General features: G+C 38.1%; 1 protein-coding gene across 1 annotated transcript in view; it reads right to left on the reverse strand.

The window, feature by feature from the left end:
• Positions 1-5,111: 5,111 nt before the first annotated feature.
• LOC107285947 (disintegrin and metalloproteinase domain-containing protein 9) overlaps positions 5,112-15,673 on the reverse strand; it is a gene marked incomplete in the record, with an annotated part of 35,456 nt that continues 24,894 nt past the window's right edge. The window contains 7 exon segments of the mRNA XM_029283787.1: positions 5,112-5,398; positions 7,127-7,176; positions 7,770-7,863; positions 10,012-10,144; positions 10,771-10,876; positions 12,132-12,212; positions 13,430-13,604. Of these exon segments, the coding sequence (XP_029139620.1) occupies positions 5,185-5,398; positions 7,127-7,176; positions 7,770-7,863; positions 10,012-10,144; positions 10,771-10,876; positions 12,132-12,212; positions 13,430-13,604 (853 nt within the window).

Here is a 15,673-nt window from a genome sequence, read left to right on the forward strand (position 1 = left end):
TTCAGAAAGGGGGGGGGACTCTATCATCCGCTTATGAAAGTCCAGACGAGTGTACGCGTTGAATTCTGGGAGTTGAAGTCTACCCTGCGAACCCCTGCTCTAGAATTTGAAATCATAGTCACAAGTGGCTTCCTCTTCCTTCAATAAGCCACGCGGTCTAAATTCACCCAGCGCACTAAGCCACAAATGAGCAAATCACTATTTAGTTTTAATGTGCGACAAATACCGTTGAATATAAAAGGGGAACTGCACGTAAATGCTTACACATGTGATGTTAACTCGAAACCTAAATCAATCAATCAGCTGCAGTGGGAATAAGAACAAGAATATTATAAAATTTTCAGCTCCGTATAGTCCAGGGGTAGGCAACCTCGGCTCTTTTATGACTCGTGGACTTCAACTCCCAGAATTCCTGAGTCAGCACAGCTGACTCAGGAATTCTGGGAGTTGAAGTCCACGAGTCATAAAAGAGCCGAGGTTGCCTACCCCTGGTATAGTCAATGTAACCCAGCCGGTCTTCTACTTCGAGCTTTATAGCCTGCTTTGCTTCTCCCTGGCAAACAGAGCGAAGGCGTGGAAACAAGCAGCTATCCCAAAGGCTGCCTGCCTCCAACGTTCACACAACCTGACCTACGATCAGCTGAGAACACCGCTGGAACGGCATTAAGGTGACGAAACCAAAGCAGAACTTTGCTCATTTTCAGGAATTCCAGTGTTTCTCAACCTTGACAATTTTAAGGCATGTGGACTTCAACTCCCAGAATTCCACAGCCAGCAGTGCTGGCTGTGGAATTCTGGGAGTTGAAGTCCACATGCCTTAAAATTGTCACGGTTGAGAAACACGGAGTCAAAAAAATCGCCGAAGAGCCAATGGGAAGAGACGTTTGTTGGCCCACAGCTATTCTATCCGCGGCGCCCAACTTGCTTCTGATTGGGTGAAAAGCAAAAGATTGAAGATTAGGGCTGACCTTAGAGGTAACACCCTTCCGCCACCCAACCGTTTTCGAAGGAAGATCTTAGGACTTGCGGAGTTGTAATTACTTGCAGTTGGATATACACTAAAGCAGTTGTTTTTCAAACTTGGCAACTTGAAAATAGGGGGACTTCAACTCGCAGGATTCCTGAGATTGAAGTCCACACATTTTATAAGTTACCAATTTTGGAAAACACTGCATAAAGCAGTGTTTCTCAACCTTGACAATTTTAAGGCATGTGGACTTCAACTCCCAGAATTCCACAGCCAGCAATGCTGGCTGTGGAATTCTGGGAGTTGAAGTCCACATGCCTTAAAATTGTCAAGGTTGAGAAACACTGGTATAAAGCTTTATGTGTTTGCTCTGAGCAACTCTGTTGCTTTGGAATGATTTTCGAGGCTCAAAATGGGATCGGTATTTAGAAATTGTATACCTGTGATCTGTAGTTCCTGCAGCGTGTTTAGAATGTTGTTTTCTCACCCTGCTGTGTAGCTCATTGCAGAGATGTGCAGGAAGTTGCTATGAATTGACAATAAGAATCACATTCAGATCTATGGTGGAAACAACTTGAGGAACTTTAGCTAGACAATTTCTAGTGCTTCTGATTTTAAAAATGAGGAACAAGAGAAAATCTACAAGATAAGGAAAAAGAGCAACCTAAGAATAAAAAGTAAAGTAAAAAAAAAAAGAATTGTACACAAAGCTACATAAATATACACATATCGATGTGCATCATGTTAAATGAATAAGTGAAACCTGCCATAGTGCAGGAGTAACGCTAGGACGAAGATATTAAAGGAATAGGATCATTAAAAGGAAACATTTAAAAATCTATTTTTAAATATTTTATGCAGAATTTGTACTGATGAATTAGGAAAAGTATTATTAGTACAATGACTGAATTTGCATAAATTTATTTTGCAGTCTAGACTCTAGAGCATTTCAAAACTTTTTCAAACTCTTATTGTACAGGATTAATTTTTAACCAGAGCAATATCCCACTCATTTAAATAATTGAGACACACCGGAAAATGTTGCAACTATAAACCTGGCAGGTAATAAAAAGGAACTGTCAATATAAAGAGTTAAACCAATGTACGTTCCAATACAAATTTGGTTAATAAATGGTTAGAATTCATTGCAAAAGATTATCCTTTAATTTACAGTAGGTTAGCTCAACTTGAGGGAGACTTTTCTTAATGTCATGTAGAGATCTTTTCTATAATTAGAAATAATTCTAGTAACTAATTCTATAATTCTGTGCATAGGGTTCCAGGGAGGTTTTTAAAAAATGAGGTATAAACTTCACATGTTGTTAAGGATCTTAATTGATGAAAGCTATTTTACAAATTGAATGAATGGACTTGAAATAGTTTGAAACCAAACTGGAATTTGTGACTAATCCTTCTGTAAACTATATTCAGTAGGAGTTATGAGGCTTTAACAAATATGTCTTTAATTTCTTAAACTATCTTTGCATTCTTTCTATTGAAGACATTTGAACACCTGCCTACTTGCACTTTGTAGCACTCACCCATCTGCCGGCCTGTTTGTAAGCCTATTAGAAATATTGTTCCTTTTTCATTGTAAAAATAGTAAAGTGGTTTATAGATGCAATAATAATCAGAATCAAAATAATTGGTTGGCAAAGAAGTTAATGACAATAGGCCAAATTAAAAAGAGGAAATTCCTTTAAAAAAACTTCAACTGTAGGTAGTTCTCTGTTAATGATACCAATTGGCACTGGAATTATTGTCACTAAGCAACACAATTGTAAAGCGTGACATCATGTTATGCCACTTACCAATGGAGGTCTGGCACTTCTACCGTTCTTAAGTGAATCATCCTGGGTCATTAAGCAAGGATGTTGGGTAGTCATCATTTTTAATACCCTGCTAGCTTCCCCATTGACTTCATTTGTAGGAAGCTAGCAAAAAGGTTGCAAATGGGGATCACGTGACTGTTAGGACATTGCAAAAACAGCTACAAATTCAAGGTACAATGATCAGTACCACTTGGCTCAGAAAGTTTGAAAGGTTGCTGAAGGCGTGGTCACTAAGTGAGAATCACCTATACACCATACATTATTTATCTGCAATCATGCTGAAAATAATATTGTAAAAGAATTAAACCTGTAATCGATTTTTCATGTCATTGAAATATCAGGTTATTTTTTTTAAAGATATGCCATTTATAGGTCAAGTTATTTTATTTTATTTTACAAAATGGTTCACAACATTTGCCATTTTAACAGAAATTGTGCAACTGATTTTTCTACCACTAAATTACAAAAGTGATTTGTGCAAAACTGCAAATAACTTTATATATGTAAAAAGCTTAGAGGTGGAAGCACCAGTAACAAATTTGATTGATTACAGGAAATTTCAATTTTTTCAATAGTCCCTAAAATACATATCAATATAAATTTTCAGACAATGTAAACATTAAAAATCATTTTATATCTAAATTTTGGCATTTGTACCCAGCATAATACTATTGGTTTGTTCATCAACACAATTATATTACTAAAATGCAGATATTAAAAACTTCTCAAAAACATTTTGTAAATCAACTCTGAATAGAATTTCATATATGCCTGATAGTGGAACGAGGTTGTCATAAAAGAGCATATATTAAATCTAGTGGACCATATACGTTAGTTTTGATTTACAAATTTGAATTGGTTATTCATAATATGCCTGCAAGCTGCAATTATGATGTAAGTAACTTTAAACAAAAGCAGTAACACTGTCAGGATACAAATTGGTTTTTTGCTCACCAGAAAACAGTACTCTTTAATCAAATTTTTGGTTTAATGAATCCGTGCAGAAATGTCATTCTGTTTCCAGCAAAATTACCATCAGGGCTGGTATGTCAGAAATGCGGAATTGTTGCACTTTAATGCAGTTGAAAAATGATGCAAATTACTATTATGAACCTGAAATGATCTGACATGCTTAATGAGCCCAGTCAATTGTGGTTTATTCATTAAATCATGGTTAAGAAAACATGTCTTACTATCATGTGTCAGCATATAGTTGACCTTTTGGCTCATGTTATTACAAAAGCTCAACTGCATGCTGAAACATGATAGTAAGACATGTTTCCTTAACTATGATTTAATGAATAAACCACAATTGACTGGCCTCATTATCAAAATGGACTATCAAAATGGCCAGATAAAGCTATTAATAAAAATGCATAACCTTCACAGATGTATAATATGAAAACAGAAGTATCATCTATTTCTGTGTTAGAAACATTTAAAATATATTCACAATTTACCTGGGAAGTTGAAGGAATCTTTAGAAATCTCCTACAAGAACACTTAAGGATAGTGTGACTCCTGTGCAATTGTGACCAGTATACATGTGGATCAACAATAGTGTACCAATGGCTGTCAAGTCATGTTTGTTGATTTTAGACAAATACAAATCACTTTCTGATCTTTGTTCAGGTAGATAATAGTACACTGTAGCCCTTCCTTCAATGATTGATTAATTTTGTAATGAGTCTTGTGCTTTCACATTGTTTCTTAATGTAATAAACCAATTGACTATAAAGAAGCAACTGCCCATTTTAAAAAAATCAGAGCAACTGTATAATTAGTGAATCTGTCATTGATGTTAAGAGCAGCAGTCTCCCCCAACGTTTACTAGAATGATTGTACAAGAAGGGAATTTGTGTGACAGATTTAAGTATTCCTTCCCCAATCATGACCTTATGGGCATGATACTCTCTACTAACCTCCATAGGTGTTTTCTTGTAATATTAATAATTAATCTATGTTAGAAGTGAAAAGGAAAGGGAGGAACCTCAACCAGAGAAGAAAAGTCCTAACCACCTTTTCTCCTAATAAAAATTGCACATACATGTTCTACATTTTATAAGTCTGACATTGTTTCTGATCACATTTACTACAACATCTAGTTTGGCCCTATGTTAAGGTAAATGACTTTAACTTTATTGGGATGAGACCAGTATTACTTATAAAAGCAATATCCTGTGGCCTAATAATTAAGGCCTTTTCTTTCCTAAATAATGATTTGGTAGGGCAGCAGACCCTGAAGTAAATTTAATTTAATTTAATACTGTTTTAGAAATTAAACTGAAGTCTTTGTTTGTATATTTCTAAAAATAATACTTTTAATTCAGTTCACTAATACAGTATTTTTTCCTAGTAGCGTACAATACATTTCATCATAATTCTTCAAGATGGAGGAGAGAAAACAGGTTTTTGTGGAATTGGTGGTCTTAAAGGAGCGTTTCGTGGAATTGGCGGTCTTAAAGGAAGGTTTTGTGGAATTGGCGGTCTTAAAGGAGGATTTTGTGGAATTGGCGGTCTTAAAGGAGGCCTTTGTGATATTGGTGGTCGTACAGGAGGTCGTTGTGGAGGTGGAACAAATTGATTTTGTACTGGTGGCCTAAAAGAAGGAGAGGAAAACAGTATGTGGATAAGGATTTCGGATTTTGGCAGGTATAAATAGCCCTGAAAAAGAACTACTTATTTTTATTTATATTTATTTCTATTTCACATTTCTGAACCGCTCATCTCCTTCAAAGAGACTGAGCACCGAAGTGCAAGGAAGTTGACCTGATGTAACCACATGCACTCAGCAATACCCTATCTGAACTGAGAAACAGGTACGAATTTGTTCCACTAGTTGAGCTAAGCCTTCATCTTTAAATTACTTTAAACCAGGAGTCCCAACCCCGGTCCATGGACCAGTACTGCGCTACGGCATGCCAGCAACCAGTCAGCACAAACAAGCAAAGCCCCATCCACGAGATTCAGGCAGCACACAAAACCACGGACTCTCCATGGAAAAACCTCTCTCCACGAAACCAGTCCCTGGTACCCAAAAGGTTGGGGACCTCTGCCTTAAGCATTTTTTTAAATTTTAGTTATTGAAATAAAACCCACCTAAACCATTGTGCAGGACATGAATGAAGTGCATTCAGATAACTAGAGCATATGAATGTATGAACTGCACATATGAACTATTATTTATTCACTGAAGTCCTAGTTTCCTTGAGGCCTCAAGGCCTTCAGATTCCTCCCATATAAACCCTGTGGGGTTGAAAGAGAGTAACTGACCCAAAATCACCCAGTGAACTCTGTGGTTGAGAGAAGATATTGGATCAAAGCTTCCTACTCCTTAATCACCACACTTCATTACATGGGGAAAGTGTGCTTATCACTGGAGACAGTTTGAATTTAATGGTGAACACCAGCTTCCATTTTTAGCCATTACTCTCATGTGGTTGCAATAAATTGCTTTAGAGCAGGGCTTTTCAACCTTTTCACCCATTGTACCACTTTTAGGATATGGCAATATCTGACTACCACCAGTCACCTAGCAAGGTGTCAAAAACTTGATAACCCCCCCCAAAAAAGGAAAAAAGTGATGAAGTACAGGTAGTCCTCGACTTACAACAGTTCGCTTCGTTGGAGGTTACAATGGCACTGAAAAAAGTGCCCCCCAAGCCACAGCCAAGCAAGACACCTGCCTGCCCACCCAGCAGCGTTCTTTCTCCTGTCCGAGGTTTTCATTGTTGTGAGCATTTCTGTTGAGGATTGGCAGCAGGGGTGGGGGGTGTTTGGTTTTTATTCCCCCTGTCTGCTGGGTGGTTGCAGCAGGTTTTGGTCACTTCACATGACCCTGGGACGCTGACCGTCATAAATATGAATCAGTTGCCAAGCATCTGAATGTAAATCACAAGACCCTGGAGATGCTGTAACATTCCAGCTGATCAGTACTTCTCCTGGGCTCAGCAGAAGTGCCAAGATCAGCGCCGAGCTCCAGCTGGAGCCTGGTGCTGATCCTGGCGCTTCCGCTGAGCCATGACAGCCCCAAAGAAGCGCTGATCCTGGTGCTTCCGCTGAGCCCTGACAGTCCTGCAGCTCCAGCCATCTCTCGCTCAGGCTTGTGCGGTGCTGCCACCGGTTCAGCTCATTCTCCTCCTCCGCTACCACTTTTCTAAGATGGTCGTGTACCACCTGTCAGGTGCTAATGTACCACAGGTGGTACCCGTACCACTGGTTGAAAAGCCCTGCTTTAGAGTATGCAGTCCCGACCCATGTTCTATCTGTATTTACATCTACATACTCTGTGTGGTTCTGCTATATAGTTATATCAAAAAGTACAAACCTTGGAGTTGGAAAGTGAGATATTGTAAAGACTTCCGAATTTGAAGTAGGCTGAAAAAGATAAGACAAACAAAGAAACAAACAAACAAACAAATAAAATCATGCTTATGTTTAAAAAGGTAAGATTTCCCCCTGTCCAGTCATGTCTTACTCGAGGAGGCGGTGCTCATCTCCAATTCTTAGCTAAGGGAGCCAGCATTGTCCAAAGACACTTTGGGGGTCATGTGACCAGCATGACTATATGCCAAGGTGCACGGAACTCTGCTACCTTCCCATCGAAGTGGTACCTATTTGTCTACTCGCATTTGCGTACTTTCAAACTGCTAGGTGGCCAGAAGCTGGGGCAAGTAATGGAAGCTGAGCCCATTGCGTGGCGCTTGGGTCTCGAACCCGGACTGCCAGCTTTCCAGCTGACAAGCTCCACGTTTTTAACTGCTAAGCCATTACTCCCCATACTTATGTTTACAATCCAGCAAAATGCTGTTGTTCGAAATTTTGCAAACTGAATTTCTGAATAGGAAATAATTAACTAAAATAATAAAAATAAATAAAAAATGCACAGCTGATGTTTTGTACTAAAAGACCTTTACTGGTGGAAAATACTTATAATTGAAAGTACATTATAATTGAAAGTATATTCTTACCCGCTTTTTATTTATTGGCTCTGGTGGATTTGGTTTACTTGGAGTATTATTCTGGTGTGCAGGTAGCGGTCTTCTTTGCTGCGCATTTTCAGTCCTTAAAGAAATTCAAACAAATAGTTAAAAAGGATATAAACATAAATGCTCATCTTGCATTACTTGCCCCAAATCAGCAGACATAGCTAAAAACCAAGAAGATAAAAATTCATTGTGGATGCAGAGAGAGTATATAACAGTGGTGGCGAACCTATGGCACGGGTGCCAGAGGCGGCACTCGGAGCCCTCTCTATGGGCACACGCGCCCTTCCCCCAGTCCTAGGCCTTCAGCTGGGTTTTATAAAACCTTTTCGCTTTAGGCCTCCGCTGCCGTGTGCAAAAAAAAAAAAAAAGGTTCAATCAATGAGTCAATTTCAACTTCTCGCGGGAAAAAAAAAAGCTCTCGCAAAGTTGGAATTGATTGATTGAACTTTTTAGTCCCACCCAGTCTGCCGTTACCACCGCAGCCACGCCCACCCAATGGGCCACACCCACCCAAGTGGCCACACCCATCCAATGGGCCACACCCACCCGGCACCCGACAATGCATAAGTGGGTTTGGGGTTGCAGTTTGGGCACTCGGTCTCTAAAAAGTTCGCCATCACTGGTATATAACAATATTGAAAGGAGGACAATCACTGCTAAGACACATAGAGGTGCCTTTATATTATTCACAATAACAGTGAAATAGGTTTTTGCTAATCAACCAATTCCTGCTTGAAAAATACTGCAGGGTACAGATGGCACATATAACCAAACAAACAAAAAAGTATTTGCTTGCATATAAATGTTGTTTTCCCTGGAAAGAAAACGATCTGGGATGACAGAAACAAAGCAACTCAAAACATTTTTCAGCTGTTGGTTGGTTTCAGTTCAACTGGCAAAAAATGGGCTTAGTACATCCCCCAACCTATCAGACTTGAGTTTGATTCTGGTGCAGTTTTAGAACATTAGAATGTTTAAGTTCCTATGCTCAATGTTTGCTTTGGTTGTTGTTGTTTTTTTCAATTTAATTTTTAAAACTCAGGAATTTCCCAGTTAGTAAATGTGGAAATAGATAACTAGATAAATACTCTTTTAGAAGGATTCAGGCAAACAGTTTAAGAAAAGAACTATGATGATGACCTCAGGAGTGCCTTACTTAGTTGGTTTTCATAAATAACTGGTCTGATAAGGTAAGGGGTCTAGCCTAGCTAGTCTAGGATTGAAAAATCAAAATGGATGAGGGAAAAGCAAAGCAAAGAGCTACTTTAGTAAGAAACATTACCAATAGCCTAAAACAGTGGTTCTCAATCTTTTCTTCACCACGGGCCCCCTTTAAATATCTTTTGTGGGCCTGGATCACGGTTACGGACCCCCAAGACTAATGCAAGATTTAAATCATAATATTTCTTCAAGCCTTTGTGGAACCCTCTGATGATATCATGCCCCCCCCAGGGACCACAGACCACAGGTTGAGAACCTCTGGCCTAAAATATTATTTAGTAAAAAAATCAGCAAATATATTTTTCTACTGAAATGATCATAGTTTGTATTAGAGGAATCATAATTTGTAGAATCAGTAACAAAACCAGGAGCTGAGAAAAACTAACCACTCTTGAAGAATACTGGCAGAGTTTTTCTTCTACTCGTGCTGGTTCTGTGACTAACGAGAAATTACTCCCTAATCTTTTCTAAGACATTTTTCTTTAAAAAATGAAAAGCCAAAGCATTACATTGCAAACTACTAGTAATAGGTAATTAATTGTCTGAATACCATCGATTTCAAGTTTAGGAGAATAACACCTCTTCCCTGTCTCCTATACAGACAAAGTCTAATTTAAAACCTTGAACAGAACTTGCTTCTTCAGGCTTGCCAATACAACCTAGATTTTTTAAAAAAACATCACCATTATTTTTCTAGATCTCTATCTGCTTTTTCATGCTTCACTCCCAACATTCCTAAAAATCTTTACAAAACTTGCTCCCATTGTCATCTATAGATAATCATGTAAGGGTATAATTTCTAAAGGCTTCAATCTTTTTATATTTTATTTATTATTTATTTAGTAGATTCCACTGAATTCAGTGAAGGTTGCTTCTGCATGGCTTGCACCACAACATTTAGTTTGTCTGTCACTAGGACTACCGATCGTGTTTCTATTTTGAGTTTTTGACTTAACCTTGCAGTGTTCCATTCTCAATATTATCAGTTGCATGAAATTTGTACCTTTCTTGTCTTCTACGTTCTCTGAAGAGACGCCTTTTAATTTCTTTCCTCTTGACAAATGCAATTGCAAGTAGAATTAATATAGGCAACACAAGTAAAAAAAATATCAGAAGACCATCACGAAGGGATGTATCTAAGAAAAAAAATAAGCATTGTACACTTATTTAAATGTAGAATTTGGACCGTGGTGCTACAAGAAGGAAGGTTTGAATTCTCACCAAAATAAAATATGCATTTTTTGGATCATTTTTTTCAATAAATGAATAAGTATAATATTTTGACCCCTTTGTTTAATTGGACTCTCTTTTTCTAGTTTTAGGAATTGTGCAGAGAACAGATCATAGGTCAAATTTATGCAGTAATTTTGAAAATTCAAAAGGGTTCGCAAACATTTAAGCACCATTGTATATATAAAAAAATATCAAAAAAGAAGCGCATCTTCCAAAAATAAAAGACCCAAACTGCTAAAATGGGCATATGCTAACTTACAGCTATAGATTCAGATTTTAAAAATAATTAATTTTAATGGAAATAAAATCCATTAAAGGAAAGGCCACATTGCCTTTTATTCCTGGTCTTCATTTTTAAACTAGAATTTCTTTTTTTGGACAGTTATTCAAATAAGTGACAGTTATTCACTTAAAGATAAAAGTGACTTTCGACAAATAAGACATAAAGCTACCTTAAAAGGTGCAAAATTAGAGTTCAGAAGTGAGCAATACCAGATGGAATGTAAGAAAGAGGAATGATTCTTGATACCTATATGAGTTGGGCCACTATCTATGCTGCCACCATAGCCAGACGCATCACAAAATGGAGGTGCCCACCCAGGATCACAGTGGCAATTGCCTTTGTTGTTACACACCTACAAGAGCAAAAAAAGAAACAAAGTAATGAAATTACAACTTTTAAAGAAGTTATAGACATTACAATAATATTAGGGTTAGAATGTTATGTTTCTCCCCCAAACAGGTATTGTAAGAATCCATGCACTTCTCTTAAGGAATTTTATTGCAGAAAAACTCAAATGCCATTATGAAAGAATTCTGTTAACAGTTGAATATCAACAGCAAGATCTATGAGGGTGAAGGTTCGTTCTCCAAATGTGTGGGTTGGTTTCTGAATGTTTCATTACCAGGCTAAGTAACATCTTCAGCAGAGTTTAGGGGATGTCAATGTTCTTCTGTTTATACGGGCTTCAGGTGTGGGTTTCTCCCACCTGCGCTCCCACCTCTTTTGGATGTGAAGCAGTGATGTGGTGTGGTGTGCAGATCAATATTTAACAATCAGCTCTATTGGCTCCATTGCTGGTATAGCACTACACCACTGGCCTCTAAACAGGTGATTGAGTCGGCATTGGAGGTCTCTCATCTCTCAACTAGCATGCAAAATTACAAGAAATGTAACAGTTGTCTCTCATGAGTCAATATGAATCAGCTCCAGCACACCACTGATAGGACATCTGGTTTCCATCCATCTCTTGTTAATATCAATAATTCCCATATTGTCATAGGAAAACAAAAATAATTGTTTTCCTATGACAATGTAGAAATTAATTTTCCCATAAGGTTTGTTCCTTGTATGATTAGATTTCCCATTATTTCTGAACTGGGCATACTTAACCTTCCTGAAAATAAGTGTTTATTTCTTTGAGGGGAAAAAAGCAGAACTTAAACATTTTAACTTGCCCTAGGCATACAAAGGGAGGGAAAAGGAAGCAAATGACAAAGCGCGTATTGGACATTGTCATACAGATTCATCCAGTTTGTTCTTGTACTATGTTTGGATGTTGCATGCAAGCCCAAACAGATTTTTTTTTCATTTGACAAAACCTCCAGGTGTTATATATGCCTATGTTTTTTGCAAAGCAAAATATTTTCTTGAATAAGATACTGGTGATAAACATGACCAACTTATATGTTCTTTAGATGAGGTAGTACTTTGGCTGTGATATAATGTCCCATAAATAAATGGGTAGAAATACTACAAAGAACTACCACTCAGCATTTTTAAAGAAAGCAATGATACATATTCATTAGTTGTACTATATGCCAAGATACTTGGTTATTATAATCTTGTCCCATAGCGAACATTATTATCGTAATAATATTTTAACTTACCGCCCGACCATTACACTTTTTCTTTATGTCACAGTTGTAACCCAGCAAGCTTGCATCTACACAACTGTAATCAATACAAGCCTAAAAAGGAGGGGAAAATAGTTTTTTTTTAATTTTCAGAATGGTCTTTGAAAGCACATTTTATCTGCAAATGCACAAAGGTATCAAGAAGAGACTGTCAGGTTCAAGAGTAACTCTAAACCAAATTTAGCATATTGGTCTTCCCCAAGATGGATAGTTACCTAATATTGAATTATAGCCTCTTAAAGAACGTGGTCAAAAAAGATGGACAAATCTAAGCCTAAAATGATGATGTTGGAAATGGGACCAAGGTGAATCTTGTATCTCTGTCATCATGCAACAATATAATTTGTCTGGGTTCAGCTTAATATAAGTATGAATCTAGACACTATGATTTGGAACTTAGGGCTTACAGTTTAAAATTAAGCATGGATCAAGTCCCAAATGATGTAATATAGGTTCTTTTAAGCTTTATCTCTTCCCAATCCAACACAGTGATGACAAATGATGCCCCATGTACAATAATGTCAGCATGCAAATACAATTATGTACTTGTGTCAATCTACAAATAAACTTGCAATGTTTCCATGATTATGTCATTATGCACATATCATTACTTCCCCGACTGTTAGTGTAACATTATGCTATAGAGACAGTTTAGAAACAACACTGGATAGTTTTATACAACATAGTGAACAGGCAACCTATAATGAATAGGATGTCACCAGTACTTCCGCCTCCAGAATCATGTGGGCAGGATTATAAATTTCAGAGGATATTACTTTGATGGTCTTCTTTGTGAGACATTAAAACATGGGTAACCTAAGACTTGCAGAGGTTGAATGCTAATGTGTCATTAAAAAGTGAATGAATGAATGAATGAAAATGAAAAATGAATGAATGAATGAATAAAATATACTTAATATACTTTTGCCTGAAACCCAAATATTTTAACCCCCCATCTCTTGGAAAGTGTAACAATGTTGCTGATGTGCTTGTTACAACTCCCAGCAGGGAAGGAAGAAGTACAACTTCTCAACTGGAAACGTTTGCTGAATTCTGTATAAAGTTTTATATTAAATAACATAGCTTCTTGATTTTGGCTTAGCGTAAAGAAAATACTCAGCCGCTGCTGCATGTAAATCGTGCCTAGGAGTAACAAATTAACATAACAAATTGTGACTCCGGGCAAAGTGCAATCTGAGCCAATGATTCGGTCAATAAGCAAGGTGTGACCCGGATAGGCTACACAGTTGTAAGATGCAGAAAACTCTTACTTTTCCTTCAGCACAAGAAGTGCCTTTATGAACCAGTGCTGGATCGGGAATATCTGATCCTAGATTAAATTCAGTAGACACACATGAAACTCCATCTATATTCTGGAAATACAACTGGGACGGGAGATTCTCGTGTTTGAAAGATGTACAATGAATCTTGCCACATAAACTATTGCTGCAAATGGTAATAATATAAAAACATAAGTAAAGAATGGTAAAGCAGTATGATAAATACAAAATGCTGTCTTCCGTGTTTTAATGTGGAGTTTTAATGTTCACTAGACTTGAGATTTACAGTATAAAAACCAATGTTGAGCAAAAGGATGTAGATCTATAAATAGGCGGAAATAACAGATTATCAACTTTAATACATTCAGATCCTGTTGGCCAACTATGGAAGGCAAGATAGTCCTCACTTAGCAACCGCCCTGAACAGTGACTGTTCAGTTATGACGATGCTGAAAAAGTAACTTTGTGACCAATTCCCATACATACAACCTTCACAGCATCTGGCTTTCTCTCCATCTTTCTCCCTATCTCTCTGTGTCATGTCAGTTGGTACATGCTGTCTTGTGTAAAATCATAAGCACAGTTTTGGTCACATGATTGTTCACTTAGTGAATGCTTTCACTAACAACCAAGTTGTCAGTCTCAATTGCTAAATCAGGACTACCTGTCTAGCTAAAATGTCCTTTCATATGGCTGAAGTTTCAATTTTCAGTGGTTTAAAGAATCGAATAAATAATCTGTGTCAACTATTCATTTCCACATCCTTTTACCAAAGGTTCATCTTCCTCCATTAAGGCTTATGATTCCAAATAAATGTGTAAGGTTCTACCGTACGATGAGCCATCTGTATCAGGTCCAAAGCCTAATTTAGTATTCTATGTTACTGAATTCTTCATTGCTAGATACATCAGGAAATTAGCAAGCAGGACTTTGGTACAAAACATCTTTCGTTGCCATCCAACAACTGATATCCTAAGGCAGAGATGTCAAACTGCCAGTCCACGGGCTGGACGCGTCATCCGGAAGCCGCGCCCACCCCATTGCCGGCAATGGCAAAACTATCCCGTGCGAGTTTGACATGTCTGCCCTAAGACTTGACACTTTTGATTTTTGAAGTATTATATATTTATCAAGGCAAGTAGCTTGATTCAGAAGTACACTTCTGATAACACTGCCTGAAATTACTAGAAGAACATTCTGAACAACTGTTTAAAATAATTTGATAAAACAAATTAGTGTCTAGAGCGGAGGTGGGGAACTATGGTCCCTTTATGACTTGTGGACTTCAATTCTCAGAATTCCTGGGTCAGCCTGAGCCAGGAATTCTAGGAGTTGAAGTCCACAAGTCATAAAGGGTCATAGTTTCCCAGCCCTCCTCTAGAGCAGTGGTTCTCAACCTTTTTAATGCCGCGACCCCCAACCGGTCGTAAGTCGAGGACTAAACCGGTTGTAAGTCGAGGACTAAACCAATTGTAAGTCGAGGACTAAACCGGTCGTAAGTTGAGGACTACCCAACCGGTCGTAAGTTGAGGACTTTCCCTGCCCGGGAGCGCCGCGCATGCGTGGTTCCGTCCCCTGCGCCGGCCAAGGCGTAGCTGGCAAGCGGCAGAGACGGAGCAGGCCGACCACCAGCTGGCCCAGCCCAAGGGAGGTAAGGTACCCGCCGGAAAAGGGGAAAAAAATGGCGGACAGCCTTGCTTGGCGACCCCGTGAAATGGTCGATCGACCCCAAATGGGGTCGCGACCCATAGGTTGAGAACCGCTGCTCTAGAGCAAAAAAACCTTTCTAGTGCTGGCTTCTATTACAATCCGGTAATCTAAATGTAGATACAATGGTTAGAAGTGATGTTGTCCAAATGTGGCCAATTGTGTGTTTTATAAACCTTAGTTTACAAAGATGTCGATAAATGCTGGGATTGTTACCCCACCACTTGCAGATACTCTACGACAATGATATGCTGGTCTACATAAAGACATTAGTGGTAGTCCAGAATTGTTGTTTAACATTAAGAAAACAATTATGTCCTGATTTATTAAGCTATGTGGTTGCAACTGAATCTTGTAATTTGAATATAAAGGTAGTCCTTGACTTACAACCACAACTGAGCCCAAAATCTGAGGCCAAAATTTTTGGTGCTATGTGAGACATTTGTTCAGTGAATTTTGCTCCATTTTACCACCGTCCTTGCCACAGTTGTTAAGTCAATCACTGCAGTTGTTAAATTGTAACACAGC

This window comes from Protobothrops mucrosquamatus, unplaced genomic scaffold (genome assembly GCF_001527695.2).
Source record: "Protobothrops mucrosquamatus isolate PMUCROS unplaced genomic scaffold, P.Mucros_1.0 scaffold229, whole genome shotgun sequence".
Taxonomy (NCBI): domain Eukaryota; kingdom Metazoa; phylum Chordata; class Lepidosauria; order Squamata; family Viperidae; genus Protobothrops; species Protobothrops mucrosquamatus.